Source organism: Stenella coeruleoalba (genome assembly GCF_951394435.1).
Source record: "Stenella coeruleoalba genome assembly, chromosome: 2".
Classification (NCBI taxonomy): domain Eukaryota; kingdom Metazoa; phylum Chordata; class Mammalia; order Artiodactyla; family Delphinidae; genus Stenella; species Stenella coeruleoalba.
In genome coordinates, this window is record NC_137147.1 from 79,902,195 (window position 1) to 79,919,617 (window position 17,423).

General features: G+C 37.8%; 1 protein-coding gene across 4 annotated transcripts in view; it reads left to right on the forward strand.

Moving 5' to 3' along the window:
• The first annotated feature begins 924 nt into the window (after positions 1-924).
• The window catches only part of CDIN1 (CDAN1 interacting nuclease 1), a 219,523-nt gene continuing 203,024 nt past the window's right edge, over positions 925-17,423 (forward strand). For all 4 annotated transcript variants that reach the window (XM_079912234.1, XM_079912235.1, XM_079912236.1 and 1 more), the window contains exon 1: positions 925-1,253. In XM_079912234.1, the coding sequence (XP_079768360.1) occupies positions 1,153-1,253 (101 nt within the window). In that variant the 5' untranslated portion in view covers positions 925-1,152. The remainder of the gene's footprint in view (positions 1,254-17,423) is intronic.

Sequence of the window (17,423 nt, forward strand, 5' to 3'; positions counted from 1 at the left end):
AGGCCTTATTCCAGATTAAAAAAAAAAAAAATTAACCATTTACACGTTATTTAAAATCTAAACACTTTTTCTTTCATCTGCTTAAAATGTTAAAATTTGAAAAGAAACATGACACATGGCCTTTTAAGAACCAAATAGATTTTTAAAAAGGATTAAAGGAGGCACTGATGTCCTAATCAATGGCCTCGGGATAGCTGAGATCCATTCACAACACATACACAAAACAGATAAATTCGTTCACTGACTTATTTCTCCAAACATTTATTGAATGCCTACTATTTTCTGAGAGCTGGGGATTCACAGATGAATAAGTAATGATTTCAGTTCTTGAGCACCTGTGAGGAGTGAGAGTGATATTGTTTACTGCGCGCTGTTTGATGATGTGGGTTTTGTTTTCTAGCCTGTTTCCCAACAGGGCCAAAACTGTGTTCCTCGCCAGCTGCAGAAATTGTCAGACTTCCCTCAACACAAGCCAAGCTGTACATCTACAGCGATTCTAGTGGGTTTTGGGTTTTACAGCTCCTCCGCTGACGCTCGCAGGGCGCAGGGAGCCTTGAACCGAAAGAAGGCGTATTTCTTTGTAGGCCAGTCTCCGATTGGAGCTGCAGTAAAACGGGCGCGATTGGAAGCGTATTCAAATCGCGCGCCCTGGCAGTGGTTTTCTCGGGCTCAGGCTTAATGATCACGGTTACCCGTGGGCCCTGCTGCCTTGTCGATGCGCCAGGACTTCCTGGCTTCTGGCAACAGGGAAGGCATGACCGCCAGGAGCATTCCACGTTAATCCCAGGTGGGTCCTGCCCAGGGACCTGCCGGTAGGATTTAGGCGGCACCTCTGCCTGTGGCCGTTACTTCCTGGTTGGCTTGCCCTTAAGTAACATGGCGGCAGGTTGCCTTCGGCCGGGCCCTCTGCGGCTGCTCAGAAAGCCAAGGAAGGGCAGTCGGTCTACAGCCCGCCTCCCGCCGCGGAGCTGCAGGCTGAAGCCCAGGCTTGTGCAGCCAGGGGTGCAGGAGGGAGGGTAGGGGCAAGCCCAGAAAGTCGGGAACACAACGCTGTGCCGCATTGTGCCCACCCCTCGTCTCCCGACACGAAGGCTGCTCAAGCCCAGGGTGTTTTTTTCCTTTTCACTGCCACCTCCCAGTCCCTGGCCCAACATGATACTGACTAAAGCCCAATACGACGAGATAGCCCAGTGCCTAGTGTCTGTGCCGCCTACCAGGCAGAGCCTGAGGAAGCTGAAGCAGAGGTTCCCCAGGTAAGTGCCCATCTCCCCCCTCAAAGAGACCTTTGCTTGCAGTAGCTGTGCCTGGCAGCCCAGCCAGTGCTTAGAAACCACGTGTCACACATGACTGGGGAGGAACATGAGTGTCAGGTGTTAGGAGAGCAGGAATGGTGAAAAAGGTTTCTTCTTTGACCTGCTTTTCTCAGGAGAGTCTTAATGGACGAATCCCTTCAAGTCAACAAATGTTTATTGAAAACTTGGTTTTTGCTAGGTGATGGGTGCATATAAGTAGGTGCTGCATAAATGTCTAGGGGTTGACAGATACTAGGAATGAATGATGGGTAGCAGGGCCCTCTCAAAGTGGAAATATGAATTGTAGATTCAGAAGGTGGAAATGGAGGACCCTTTTCAGTTGCCCTCTGGAAACAAACAAGGGAGTACAGGCCTAAAGGGGCCTCTTATAGTTTACTATGGCTCTCTACTGTAATGAAGTGACCGCAAGTGTTCTCAAGCCAGTCAGAGACTGGTACCCTATGGATTCCACTGTTGGGTCAAGATTGGTCATTTGAACAGCCGTACCAGGTGTATTTCATACTTCCCTCCTCCCCAAGCATGTCTTTTTTTTTTTTTTTTTAGTGATTTTTAGGATTCTCCAACTTTCTAAGAAGGGACTTTAGCAACTATATGCTATAGATTACCTCATTTTAAAGATGTGCAAACTGAGGCCCTGGCATTACCCAAAGAACCAGTCCAGAACAACCAGGTTATTGTATTTGTGCCATGTTAAAAGTATAGAATGTTCGTTTACCTTTCTTCTATTTCAAAACCAAATCCAAACTTATACCATTTTACTTTGTGGCACTGAGCACCATTAGCTTCCTTGTCTTTGACATCATCATGAAAGTGTTTTCTTGAGGAAAGAGATCATTGGATAATTGGTATTAGTAAAGTACAAATTGAAGGTCTTTTATAATCTCAGTTGTTTTTGAAGGACTCAGTTTTCCTAATCTGTAAAATGAAGGGATCTCTTTTTAATATTATCCAGATTTAATTTAAACCTTTATAGTCTAAGATTTTTTTCAGACTTGCTAACAAGGAACAAAATTGACAAATTGGAATTTAATTTTCTGTCATTAACTCTTTGCCAACTCTGCCAATGAACAGTGAAGGGTGAAGGCTGGTCAGCTAAGAGGATAGGTAGATTTTTCTGGGCAATTTTAAGATACAGCACATATTTAGATAATTCTGCTCTTGTTACGTACTTATATTAGCACTGTATTTTTGCTTCTCTTCCTTTCCCTCTTCTCTTTCTCTCTCCCTCATTTTTTTTCTTTCATTCTTTTCCATAGCAAATACCTTGTCCTCTCCATTAGAGGTAACCTCCTTTTACTGTTATTAAGGACTTACGAAGTATACGTAAGAAAGACTCCATTCGTTTGGGGCACCATGCTGTCTTGCTTATTCTCGTATGCCCTTTTTTCTCTTATGCATAATATGGCCAAATATTTTTTGCTTCTCCCAAATACCATTTAGGGTATAACTAACTCTTCATTTACCAGAGACTTTATTGAGAGAGGCTGCACTACCAATCTGCAGAAGGAATTAAAGAGCCATTTAGCAGCGTCGGTAGGAATTCCATAAAGAGTGTGATTTGGGAGTTGGCCTCACAGTTTGCATCGTAGCACTGTTTTACTTTAGATGTTTCTTGCAAAGGACTTGAACAGACTTTAGATCTGATAGTTCATTTTGCCAGAGAATTGGTGAAGTAAGGACCTCAGAGATAATTTCTGGTGGCTGAAAGAGGTTAAGTGACTTGTCAGAAAGCCTAGAGTTATTGAATGGCTAAACAGTGTTTAGAATACAGGTTTCATGACTTTCAGGTCAGAGTTCTATACTAAGCTGCCTTAATTAGTTTTAATATTAATAATAATAACAGAAGCAATTATTTTTTGTGTGATGTTCACCTAAATTGAATTCTAAAAATAATCAAAGTACTGAAATGCTTTTAAAAGTTGCTAAAATTTTTTACTTTCCTGATTTTGAAAGTAATACATGCTCAGTAAAGAAAATAAAAATTATTCATAATCCTATAGCTCCAAAAATTTCTGTTAACATATTTTAAGAATATTTCTAGTCTTTTTTGTTCAGTGAGGTACTTTCTCTGCTAATGTAGTTTATAGGTCTTGCTTTTCTCACTTAACATATAGTGAGCATTACTCATCTTTAAAAATTCCTTATAATTTGTTTCAAATACTAGTAATATCACATTCTAGATGTACCATCCATTTCCATATTGCTGGACATCAAGAGTTTTATTTTTCTAATTTTCTATTTCTGTACATATATTATGCCAAGTTTGCTTATTTTCTTACTTTAGAATCATAGAAATTGGGAATGACCATATCAGCAGGTTTCAAACTTTTTGGTCTCCAGATCTCCTTACACTCTAAAAAAGTATTGAGGACCCCAGAAAACTTTTGTTTATATGGGTTATGTCTGTTGATGTTTATTAAAATATAAATTAAAACAGAAATTTAAAAAACTGCTTATTTATTTTAAAATAACAATAATAAACCTATTAAATTTAACCAATTTTAAGGTTAATAACCATGATTTCAAAAAGCTAGTGAGAAAAATGGCCTTGTTTTGCACTTTTGCAAATCTCTTTAATATCTGCCTTAATAGAAGGAAGACATATCTGCTTCTGCAATCAACCTGTTGTGATATGCTGTTTTGATTAAAGAACATGAAGAAATTCTGGCCTCAGACAAATATGTAGTTGGAAAAGGGAAGAGTAATTTAATAGACTTTTCAGATAACTGTGGGTTTTTTTGTATATTGGGTATATTTTTGTATTGCAATGTGGAATGTGAAACCGTATTATAGAACTTTTTGGCCAGTCTTGAACTTTGAGTGGATCTTTTAGCCATGCATGATTTTTATCATCATGCATTGTTCATTTGCAAAATGTTGGTTGTGAGTTATGCAAGTCTTCTCAATGTTGTCACCTTTTATTATACAGCATCAAAAAAATCACATTTGTTAGTATCCCCACTGATCTCATCAGAAAAGTCTGTAAGATGTGAAGCTGTCACATTTACGGTGATGGATACAGAGTTTTCCAATATTTGATTTTCCCTTGAAAGCTCAAAGTTTTTCGTTGGCAACAAATACTATCAGTTGTTTCCCTTGAAGTGACAGGCTCATGTTGTTTATTTTTGAGAAAATGTCTGCCAGATATCCAAATCTGAATAATCATACTTTGTTCATCATTCATCCAAGTAAAAATGGTGTTTCATGGAAAAGGCATCTAGTTCAGCTCTCAAACAATCATACAAGTGCTTTCCCTTGAGACAGTCATAATACTTCGATATGCAGTAGACGTGCTTTGCATTTACTTCTTAGTTTGTTATACAGAATGTTAGAAGAATGTGTATCAGGGGTTGAGATTTAATAAAATTAATAAGTGAATCTTAAGATATTCTTACGTGAAACTGGCTTTCTTTCTTCCTGCAAGTGTGTGACTTGTAGGACAGTTGTGCCAGGTCTTGATCTGTGCTCAGGACCTGGCAGTTTTGCCCACTGTGGTTTTTGCGCCATCAGTGCAAATGTCACACAGAGGAAAAGGCAAATCATGTCTTACTGTTTCTATAAAAATAGTTTTGACCTTGTAGACTTCTGAGAGGGTCTCAGGGACTCCAGGGGTCCATTGGCCACACTTTAACAACAAGTAGCTATTTCAAACCAAAGGATATTTATGTTTTGAAGGATTTTGAAGTGTATTGACAAATTACTATCAAAAAGATTGTATTAATCCACTTACCAACAGCACGTGGCAGTATTCGTTTCTGCAACTTTTGTCAGTGTTGAAGAGAGTCATCATTTAGTCTTTAATATGATGGATCAAGAATGACATCTCATAATTTACATTTTTTGACTATAATGCATTGCATATTTTCCACATTGTTTATTAACCATTTAATTTTCTTCCTCTTGAATTACTTGCCTGGTGTCCTTTGCCTAATTTTCTATCGGAGTGTTTGCTCTTTCTGTTTATTGATTTGTTATTGTTTATTGATCTGCATATCTTAAGGATGTTGATGCTTTACATGTCATATTTTTGTTGCAGATATTTTCCCAGTTGTTGTGCTTTTAAATATTGTTATTTTTTTATATTCTTAACTTTAAACTTATGCTTTTTTTGTCCTTTCATGTCCTAAGATATGAAAAATAAATCTTCCCCCTAAATTTTCTCCTAGGTGCTTTATGGTTTTCTTTCTTATTTTTAATTCCATAATGTTTCTAGCTGCAGTTTATTTTAGTATATGCTCAAAGGTGAAGATATAGCTTCATTTTTCCCAAGCGTAACTTTTATTTTACACTGTGGTTTCTACTTGCTAGCCTCATTTCTCCATGGCCTATTTGTTTTCACTGAAATTACAAATTTTTGTTTTTCCAAGTCGCTACATTGAACTTGGGCCATCACCTTAACCACTCTGGTCTCACAATCCTCCCACTTAAAATGAAGGAGTAGAATTTTGTGATGTCTAATATTTTACAACTCCTAAACTCACCCTTATTCTATTCTATTCTGTTTTGCAGTTTTACATTAAATGGGCCCTTTGACCCCCAAAACGTAGGAATACTGTATCTAAGTACTTGCTGAGGATATAGTCATTGATTTACATCTCCCAACTTATTCCTGGACTTCCTTATTCAGGTAGAAGCCCCCAGCCCATTCAGCTGCTACTTATCAGGTCATGTTTTACACTGTATTTTCCTGCCCAAACACTACATATATATCTGATTATATATCATTCTTTATTTATATATATAAATATTAAAGATGTATAAATATATATATATATCTTATTTTGAAATTTTTAACTTACAGAAAAGTTGCAGAAATGTTAACCATATATCCTTCACTCAGGTTCCCCTAATGTTAACATCTTACATAACCAACATACAATTGTCAAAATCAGGAAATTGATTTTAATGCAATATAGCCAAATAATTTACAGACCTGTTTTGAACTTTGCTAGTTTTTTTTTGTTTGTTATTGTTCTTTTTTGTTTGTTTGTTTGTTTTTTGACTGTCTCTTTTCTATTTCAGGATCACACATTAGATTAGTTGTCATGTCTTCTTTTTGGTCTCCTCCAGGCTATGACTATTCCTTAATATTTTTTTGTCTTTTATGAACTTGACATTTTTGAAGGGTACTGGTCAGTTATTGTGTTGAATGTCCCTAAGTTTGTGCTTAATGTTTTCTCATGATCAGAGGAGGGTAAACATTTTTGGCATAAATACCCCGGAAGTGATGTTGTGCCTTTCTCAGGGCATCATATCAAGGGGGATCTGATTTTGTATGTCTTATTACTGCTGAGGTTAACGCTATTCACTTGGTTAAGGGGTGGTGTCTGCTAAGTTTCTCCACTGTAAAGTTCGCTTTCCAATAATTGCCTTGTGGGGATATCCTTTGAGGCTCTGCAAATATCCAGTTTCTCACCTCACACTTTTTCGCTCTGATTTTAGCATCCATCAATGGTTCTTGCATGAAATAGTTACTGTGGGTATTTGCCTATCAGTGATTTTCTTTTTTAGTTTTTAATAAATTTATGTATTTACTTTTTGCTGCATTGGGTCTTTGTTGCTGCGTGCAGGCTTTTCTCTAGTTGTGGCGAGCTGGGGCTACTCTTCGTTGTGGTGCGCGGGCTTCTTATTGCAGTGGCTTCTCTTGTTGCGGAGCCTGGGCCCTAGGCATGCGGGCTTCAGTAGCTGTGGCTCCCGGGCCCTAGAGCGCAGGCTCAGTAGTTGTGGCTCACGGGCTTAGTTGCTCCGCAGCATGTGGGATCTTCCCGGACCAGGGCTCGAACCCGTGCCCATTGGCAGGCGGATTCTTAACCACTGCGCCACCAGGGAAGCCCTTATCGGTGATTTTCTATTACTCTCACTGGAGTACTCTGTCACCTAGTATCATTCTCTACCACCATTTTATGTGAAACGTTCCACCCTACAGTCACGCCATGATTTTCACTGGTCCTTGCAGTTTATTCACCTCTTACAGCATTTGGTCTGTAATAACTCACTGTGTGCTCACTATGTTTGTGGCACTATTTGGATAATTTTTAGAAAACAGAAAGGATAATGTAGTAATTAATTTTGAACAACTTGTAGTCTGAGGAAAGAGTTTAAGACACATCTAATAGCTATAAATTATTAGAATCATAGAATGTTAGAAACCAAAGGATTTGTTGTACCGTTAGTTCACATATGGTTAGTCAAAACGGATTCTTAGAGGAGATATAACTTTGTTGGAAATTCTTTTGTTGGTAAATAACCCTTTGGCACAATTTAATTTTTCCAAGTTCCTTTGCTGTGCATTAGTTTGGTTGCTATTTATGCCTATATTAATGAGTCATAAGTCAAACTCTTGATAACGTAAATCTCTAAGCAAATAAGTGTCTTTATCTTGTTCCTGTATTTTTTTCTCTTAGGAATCCTTGCATAGGTTTTTCTGATGGTGCCTTCCACATTTCTAAGCATTTTTTTTTTATCTTGGTATGCAACATTTACAATATAGGCAACCATTCACTCTTATGAGGCTGTTCGTAGAGAAATCTCAAAAGAAGTAATTGAAAACTCATTTGGCTGGGCTCCCTGTGCTTAAACTGATACACACTCGGCTCGTTTTCTTGAGGTCTTCACCTGACTCTGAGAACTGGAGTTAAGGCTGGCTCTGCTGTGTATTTGCCAGTATTGAACTTAGTAGTTCTTGGCAGTGACCTAGGGATCTAGTCTGGCTAGGAGTGGAGTAGCGAAGGGACCTGCTTGGGACAAGCACAACAATTTTCCTTAGCTTTTGCATTTAAGGTGGCCTAGCTTCATTTGGTACTACCATTGGTTATAGTTGTCCTTTTTTGAACCCCTCCCCCGCCCCCCTCCAGGTCCATTTTAACCTGTCCCCATTTCCCATAGGAAATCTTGTATTTCATTGTTTCTGCTTCCTTAACCATTTGTTCTTGGGAAATGACTTGGCTCTGCCTCTTTTTATCTGAGTCATAGTTGCCTCATCTGTAAAAGGAGGGATGAAGCTCCACAGCCAGTAAGTAGGAGAAACAGGATTGAAACCCAGGCAGAGTCTGACTCCAGATTCTTCCTCTTGCTCTGTTGCCCCTTGCTCTTCAGTTCCTTAAGGCTGTTGTGAGGATTAAGTGAAATAAGGCATGTTAAACACTTAGTACGGTGTAGAGGTCCTGGTAAGTATTTAATGGATGGTAAATACGATTACTGTTATTATTAGAATTTAGTAAATGGCCTACAGTAGAAGAAATGTCTGAGTAGTAACCTTTGAAACATAGAAGACACAAATTTGCTTTGATATGGATCAGTTGATTGTATGGCTGTGAACACACAGATTTTGATCATTAGTTGAATGTGGCCCAGATATCAGAAACTTGCCTTAAATCTTTCATAGCAATATATAATGCCATTTAAAAAAACCCAGACTTTTAAACCTAGAGTCACTGATTTTTTTAGAATAATAGTAGCACATTGCCCATATAATTAATACTGTAGGGCGTGGTTTACTAAAATTGGAAGATTATTTCTGTTGGCCTTGTTCTCTCAATTGAATTGAAGGTTGGTACTCAGTTGCTGGTCAATTTTCTATACTAATGTTATGGTGGACCTGAGTTCCAGAATCATGAGTGAGAATAGCTCATAAAGGGAGAAAAAGTCAGCCTATTATTGAACTGGAAATTCTTTTGGTATTTTTGCCAAAGAAATATAATTAATTTATATGCCCTTCAAAAATAATACTCATATACTTAGGAAATACACCTAGGAGTACTTCTGTATTGATCATTAGCAAATTGGAAAAGAAATTGGTCTAAAAATTGGCCTAAGAATATGCTTATTTTATATATTTCCTTTAGTCATCTTTTAAAATATGCTTTTTTACTCTGTGAGATTTCAGGTTTTTATTTTGTTGCTGCATTGTAGCCTAGCTTTAAAGACTCTCCTCGAAGGTTATTTTGTTAAGTATATGGCATCTTCACTTTCTGAAAGAAGTGCTTAGCTTTTATCAGATGTTTGTGCCCCTTGGCATTTGCATAGTTGTAAAAGTGAGATGAGCTTGAATTCCTGCAAAGGAATATTTGACGAAAACCTCAGATAGTGTTATCCTGAGAAGAACCTAAACGCTGACAATATTTCTTATTAGTTTGAGGGGGAGACTTTTATGTTATTAGATTATTGACTTCATTTTTAAGTCTATATTCAGGCATCAAACTTTAGTCAACTAAGTAATAACCCATCCCGGAATGTTTGCTGGTATAATAAAGAAGAATTATGTATTTCCCTAGGAGAAAAATGTTCAATAGATGTATAGGGTGATAATATTTTATAATTTGACTTTCAGCAAATGTTGACTGAATTTACCATTATGTTTTTATTACACACTTTGTGCAATTTTGCCATATAGGTTCAGTTTTCCTTAAAAAAGCAATCAAGCAATATAAAAGTCCTTTTTCAGAGTAGGTATGAAAAGTGACCTTAAAAGTCATATACTGGAATGAAAATCATACGGAAGATGGGTACAGAATAAGTTTTCCTTCCTTTTATTTTCAGTTGTCTTTTTCTTGGTGGGAAGTGTCTTCAGGTGTTTGTTTTAGACATTCTGCTTTCAAATTGCTTCTGTGGTAAGCTGGTATATGATGAACTCCGGAAATGTGCTTGGTTACAACTTCTTACTGAATGACAAGTCTCCGTTTCTTAGGGGAGCAAACAGACAGCTGGATCCAGGATGATTCTGTCCATAGGTTTGAAACCAGCATGGAGCAGTCTGTGCATGATGGATTAATAATGGTACACGGCTGGTCATGAATCCAGCCCTTTCCTGGGCCACTTTGGGGAACTAACACCTTCCTCTACTTTTCTTTCTTCTCTCCGTCCCAACCTTTCAGGAGGCATCTTGATAATGTATGTAAGAGTTAATAATTCTTCCTTATAAACCAAAGCTTCCTTCTTGCCAAAGAACAGTGATACAGTTGACAATGTCAGCTTTTTCAAGTGCCTCCTCTTGACAGAGAGGTGATCTTTTCTGTTCCTTCAAGACAGCAAATAAGTTTTTTTGTTTTCATTCTTTAGCCTAGTGTGGTGTTCCAACTGTGACCTGATAAAACCTACAGTCTCATTGAGGAAACCGAGAGCTCTGCAATTTTCCATCCAAAGTAAAATGTTAAAATATCTCAGGGCTTATTTCTTTTCTGTGTTTTAAATATTGAGATTCAGCTGCTAAAAATGTTTGAAACCTGTTAAACTTAGAGAAATAACTTTAACACTATGGGAATAAATATTTTGAAACAAAGCAATGCAAGTAGAGGAAAAAGTAAGGTGGATTCGTGTCTCTTGATACTGTTGTTCAGTAAAATACGTAAGCCCTGGGTCTTTTCCTTGACTGAATGCTGACTCACGTGAATTGGAGCAATTCTGTGTGAAGCTCAGGCTTTTTCTGAGATGTCCTGGGAGCAGTAGTCATATACAAGACTGAGACTTAAAATAGATGGTGCATTTTCACCCTCTCTAACATAACTCACATATTTATTTTTAATCTTTTGGTTATTGTTAGACCTGTCCTTTGCTTTAGGCCCTAGAAAGGATGAGATATAAACTCTGATCTTGTATTTATCCCGTTTTAGGAGATAGGAGGCATAGCAGACCCTTGATATTTACAAGGGTTATGGCTTATGGCTGTTGAAAATCCTCAAATATGCAGCTAGCACTATATAGGATGGCAAAGGTCTACAAAGTTCGATGCACTTTTTAGCCAAAGTTAAACTCATTTCTCAGCTAATTGACTTGCTGCTCCCCACGTCAGCCTAGGGGTATGGAAGATTCAGAATTACCCTCAGCAAGTTTATGAATTAGCATTTGTCATGGGTATTTGTGATCCCTCTTAAATAGTCAGAACTGGGTATGTTTCATCCAAGAATGCTGTGGGTACCCAACTTCAACTTTAGGATGAGTAGAAATGCAGGGTGAAACTACCTCGTAGTTTGTCACTAATGCCTATGCCACACCTTAGCCCCCTAAGATTCCATAACTTGTGAGATGGTGTCTAAGACTTGTGGGGGAATGAGGCTCTTTGTAGGTGGCTTCCTCTGTAGATGGGATGTGGGAAAGCAAAGCATCATTTAAATGCATCTTACTACAATCACACATGAAATTAGACTGGCAATTCATTTTTTTCGATTTTTTGTTTATGTCTACAACTCTTCCAAGCTGATATCATCTTTTGCTTAAGGTATATTACACTGCTATTTGTTTTTGCTGATAATACTGGTAGGGAAAGCTAATAAAACTTGAAGTTAACTCGCGCTTCAAGCCCCATTTAGCTAAAATAGTAAATGGACTGGGGATATAAGAGACTCTTGGTTGTATAGCATTAAAAACCCCACAGACCCCTACAGCCTAGATGTAACAGATAGCTCACAAACATCATTTGTTAACTGACAAAGTTAACATTATCTAAATTCTTATTTCCTGAGGCCAGCTAAAATATATATTAAGGTAAAAATACATTTAACCTCCAGTTTATAACATTAAAAATTTTTATTTGCACTTTGGTGGGCATGTTTGGAGCTGTTCATATGCTGATCACAAAAGCTTCTCCAGAGGGACCTGCATACCTCTCTCATGATTTCAAATTCAATGATTTGGAGAGTGTTGGACTGAGATAGCAACTAGAGATCATCTAGTCAAATGGTTAGTGTTAGAGGGGCATAAACTGAGGGAGGATTTGACCAAAGTTACACATTTGAAGGCAAAACTCTCCCTTCAAGCTCTTTAATTAAAGATCACCGAATGCCCTAGGAGTCTAGGGGCCAGGTTGGTATCAGCAAGGAGTGAAGGAATGGAGCTGGCCTGGTTGGGATCATGGCAAAGTGAAAGGACAGTTGTGTGCACGGGCAGGGCAGCTGCAACCTTACACCAGCCATCTGTTGCCGTGCTGGAATGTGGGCCCAGGGCTGCCAGGTCTTCTATTGTCTAGAAAGCAGCTCTAGATCTGATTTTTTCAGAAAAAAAATATCCTGAATTTTAACTGTTGTCAATTTGTTTGAATTTTGAAAAACAGTGTGTGGGCCAACATTTTCCTGGCCAAACAGAACAAGTCTGTGGGCTGAATTTGGCCTACAGCCCATGGGAGCTGGAGCTGGCTCTTTCCAGCTTGTGAGAGCTGATCGGAAGCATCTTTTCCCCACTCTACACACTGTGACCTCACATCAGTAGCTTAAAATCAGCTGGGAGTGTTTACACCACAGAAATTGGCCCATGCTATAAACCTCGGCTCCCCTGTCCCTCCCCACTGCCACCAAAGGCATTTCTTAAGCCCCTGAGCCATTGTATACCATCAGCATAGCTTTTTTCCTAGAAAGGGCTCATAACACATATATCTGTACCTCATTTATTCTTAGAAATTAAAATATTTTTGTGAGTTGGGCTTTCTTCCCCCCCCCACCCCCGGTTTTTTTTTTTTTTTTTTTTTTTTTTTTTTGGCCAAAGAGAAGATACATATTTTTTCCCCCACTATGGTTATTGTGGGAACTAGAATTCCATTCAGTACCTAGTATGTTGTCGGTGTTATGAAACATATCATAATGGACATTTGATTGAACTGACCTGAGGAAAATGCTGCTTAGTTAAAAAACAAAAGCTATATACATGTCTCATTTAGGAAAATTAATCCCTTGCAGAGTAGATTCATTGGCTAAATTTAGTGATTATTCACACTTTAGGAATTTAGAAATGCTCCAGTGGTATACCTGAGGGTTTATCATGTCAGAAATTATTTTAAGAGAAACTTCAAGCTTAGTTGTTACATCTTCCCTTGGCAGTTACTCCAATATAAAAAAGAAAATAAAGTATCTCTGCAATTGTAATGAAAAAAGATTGGGAGATAGCCAATTGATTACCATGTGATTTAGTACAATTTTGTAAAGACTTAATTGTCACGTGTTCAGATGTGAGTATTTCTTTTCTACGTCCAAAGTATCAGTAATAAAATAATATGGCAACATACAGCTAAAACAGAAGTGGACAATAAAATTAACAATATTAGCCAAGCATACGTGAATTTTAGAATGTCAAGTGGAATTCTCTGTGGGGATGGGCCCACACTGGTGGGCTGGCTAAGTGGTATTGAGTTTGGCAGAGTTGCCATGGCTTGTGATTGACCTTGGGTGGTTTATTTAGCTCTCTCTGCTTATGGTTAATTATTGTATAAATCGATAGGAAGCAAAACCCTATTACTGTGAACTCCAGGAGGTTATTCAGTTTTTTGTTGTAGAGGCAGTTTTTTATATTGGTTTAAAGAACTTGGTTCTGGAAATAGATGTGTGAATTCCGGCTTCATGACTTACTTGCCAGGTGACCTGTTGGTGCCTCAGTGTCCTTTGTTTATAAAATGGGATTGTTATGAACTTGACATAAGATAGTACATAGAAAATGATTAGCGTAGTTCCTGATACTGTGTCAAATTCATTTTGCTGCTGCTGTTATTGTTACCGTTGTTGATTTAAGGATGCTTGTTGCGATGGTATCTATGCTTATAATAGACTCAGTGTTAGAACTGAAAAGATTTTACCTAAACGAGCCTCTTTATTTTCTAGGTTTCCAAAGTGTTTTTCTTTAACCCCCTGGGTAATAGGAAACCTGCTTTTAGCAAATTATGGTGAAAATATAGTCTTTAGATGATACTGGCAACCACGATGTGCTTTTATGTTGATGACAAATGGGCATCTCAAGGTTTAGATTGATTCCCCCCACTCCCCACCCCAGGATAGAAAATGGTTATGTAACATGATCGCTGCCTAAGACAGAATTAGTGGGAATGTTAAAACCTGAGAATTCTAAAGTATGTTCTTGTCTAATTACTTTTCTCAAATGCAACTCCCCCGCCCCCGCATATTCTGGAAGCTCTTTTATATTCTTGCCTCACCTTGATAACAAGGTGGTTATGAATTTATGAAAGATATTTGGGTGAATACCAGTTTTGGAGTGAGGGTTCTGCACCAGGAAGTAGTTTGAGTCCAGTAGTTATATAAGTTCAAGTCAGTCTTCCAGGGCATGGAGAGTTTGTTGGATACCACAGATCATCACACGAGTGTGAACATTGATTTTAGTGTTTAAAATAAAGATTAATAAATTTGGGGACTTCCCTGGTGGTCCAGTGGTTAAGAATCCACCTGCCAATGCAGGGGACACGGGTTTGATCCCTGGTCCGGGAACATCCCACATGCCGAGGAGCAACTAAGCCCCTGTGCCACAACTACTGAAGCCCGCATGCCTAGAGCCCGTGCTTTGCAACGAGAGAAGCTACCGCAAGGAGAAGCTTGCGCACTGCAATGAAGAGTAGCCACTGCTCGCCCCAACTAGAGAAAGCCCGCACGCAGCTATGAAGACCCAGTGAAGCCAAAAATAAAAATAAATAAATAAATAATTTTTTAAAAAAGTTAATTTAAAGAACTAGTGTTTTTAAACAATCTTAAAATCTATTCATGGTGCTAATACTGATTATGAAAAAGACCTTACGGTAAACACAAAGAAATTGCAGAATCTTTTAAAAAGAAAATAGATTTATTGTTCCTTAAGGCTTTGCTTATTTTTAATTACAGTGTATTCTAGAATGCTGCCTGCAAAGAATTTGCTTAATTTATCTTATTTGTGCAGTTCTGCTGATCATATAGTTGCAATAATAATGAGTTGGACAATACAGTAATTTTTGCCCTTCCTTTTCTATTTTATTATAGAGCATATCTTCCTCTACGTTCTAGGTCAGAGAGGCTTTCAGCTTTAGACTTACTTCACTTAAGCAGCTTAGGCCAGATTGGAATAAAAGTATTAAAACTGGTTAGAGATCTTCATGCTTTAAAAAAAATTATACTTAAAAACTTTGAGCAACGCTCTGAAAAATAGTTGCCTGTAGCCAAAGATTATGGAAGTAAAAGTCATAACTATACTATAGATTGTATTTTGAGGACAGTTATTTGCCGTATAACTCTTCTTGTGAACTGTAAAAACAAGATTCAGTTAGTTTTCGTGTTAGAGGTGTGTAAGGAGACTAGGTTTGGTACATTTTCATGAAAAGTATTTTAGTCATGTGATAGCTTTTTGAACAATTGTATTCTGCACTGTATTACAGTGAAACAATAAATTGCTGAATATACTGTCTGCTGAATATGACTTTACCATGAAAAATTTGATGCATGGAGAGGGAAAGGTTGGAATATATCAACCTTTTCTGACAAGGGACTTTGAATTTTGACCTACTACAGGTGACCTTTGTGCACAATAAAAGTGAGCTTAATCTTGAGGTCAAGGTTGAGGTGAACAGCAGGGCAACGTGGCAGAACTTATGCTGATTGTGGGTACTTCAGAGCCTATGTAGCTATTGGCTAAATGGGAGTCTGGCAGCTTTTTGTTTTTAATTTTTAGCATTTCCAGGAGCTTATTTATAGCAAGTTGTTTAGCTTTTTAATGCCGTTCCATTTCCTCAAAGCTCAGCTATCTGTTTAGCTGTGGTAAGTTTGTCTGTTTTTCTAAAGTTTACTGTTTCTGAGTGAAAGGCATGAGTGTGCTCTTATTTTCCATTCTGTAGATAAGCCTTAGCTAAAAATAAAAATGTTCTTATGGCTTATAGAAAAGACAACTGACATATATAACCTTGGAACTGAAAATACATCTTCTTTTAAGAGGGTTTATTTCTTTGACAAGTTGAACTTTTGTCATCTAACTTTGGAACTGTCAGAAGAATTTTTAAGTACTCTGTACCTTTATCTAGATTATAATTAAGAGAACTCTCATGAATTATTGTCTTAAAAGGTTTAGATGATTTAGAGACAGGTTATGCCCTTGAAAGTTTCTTTGAAATGCATCTGCTAATGCATTTACGTTATAATATGATATAAACTATTTTTAAGATTTTGCCTGCTGTGCATAGAAGGAAAAAAATGTTTTAAAACATAAATTTTACTAGTGAGTAGCTCAACGGTTTTGTCCTAGATGAAATTGCACCTTAGCAAACATCAGGAAAAAACCTGCCAGCGTTATATTGTCTGAATACTTCATGATTATTCTGCCCAAATAATTGGTTGAAACAACAAACAGTTGGGGGAGAGTGTCAGAGACTCTAATGCAAAGAACTTCTACTCTTTTTAATCGAGCCTGCAAAATATATTCCCCAGAACTGATCAGCTCTGGAGCACTGAGGTTTGGTGATTGGAATGGCAGGAAACCATGCTTTCAGGACATAACGAATTGATGAGGCCATCCATCATTTGTTAGCATACGCTGAAACGTGGGCTATGTGTGCAGAGGCCTGTGATTTAGTAAATACTTGGGAGATGAATAGAGCTTACACACGAGGGAAGATATTGCTGTCCTTCAGCAGCCTGAGACCCAGGCGCCTGCTGAGAAGGCCATCTGATGGCACATCATCAGTAACTGGCCTGTCACAGTCAGCGGTGCCCACGGACCATCGCCAGTATATTAAATGCATTTTTAATATCTGCTTCAGTAGATTTAATGAAGAAAATTTAGTTTCCATATTCCAAGCACTGCTTCTTCAAGTGTTCTAAGGCATGGACTCTTGTCTACACAAGAAAGGGGGAAGACCATACTGGCAGTTAGGAGAGTTGATTGAAAAGGACACTCAAAATAGTGTGCAAATGAAAAATGCTTTTAGCAGTGTTGGCATCTCGTTGATGTTAAAAAAGCTCTTTTTTTTTTTTTTTAAAAGAGGTTTTACATAAGTTCCTTGGGCCCTAATTCCTTCCTTCCCTCCCAAGTCCTTTCACTAGGAGGGTTGAACCTGCTGCTAAGATATGTAAGCCTACTGATCTGAAAAGAATATTAAGGGAATATTACAGCTTGACATATTTTGAAGAGAGACTCAATTTTAAATGAGTTTGTGTTTTGAGATACTGTTTGATTCTTAGGATTTTTGCATGAAGATATAAAGTAGGATTTTTCTTAGCTAGTTGGCTTCCACATTTTTGTTGAACTTGTTAATCAAGTTAGTATATTTTTGTCTGGGATTGTGCTCAAAATGAATGTGAAAAAAATTGGTTGGCAACTTGATTAAAAAATGCTCTTATACTTCCTTAGACTATAAGGCTTCTTTAAAAATTGTGATTTAAAAAT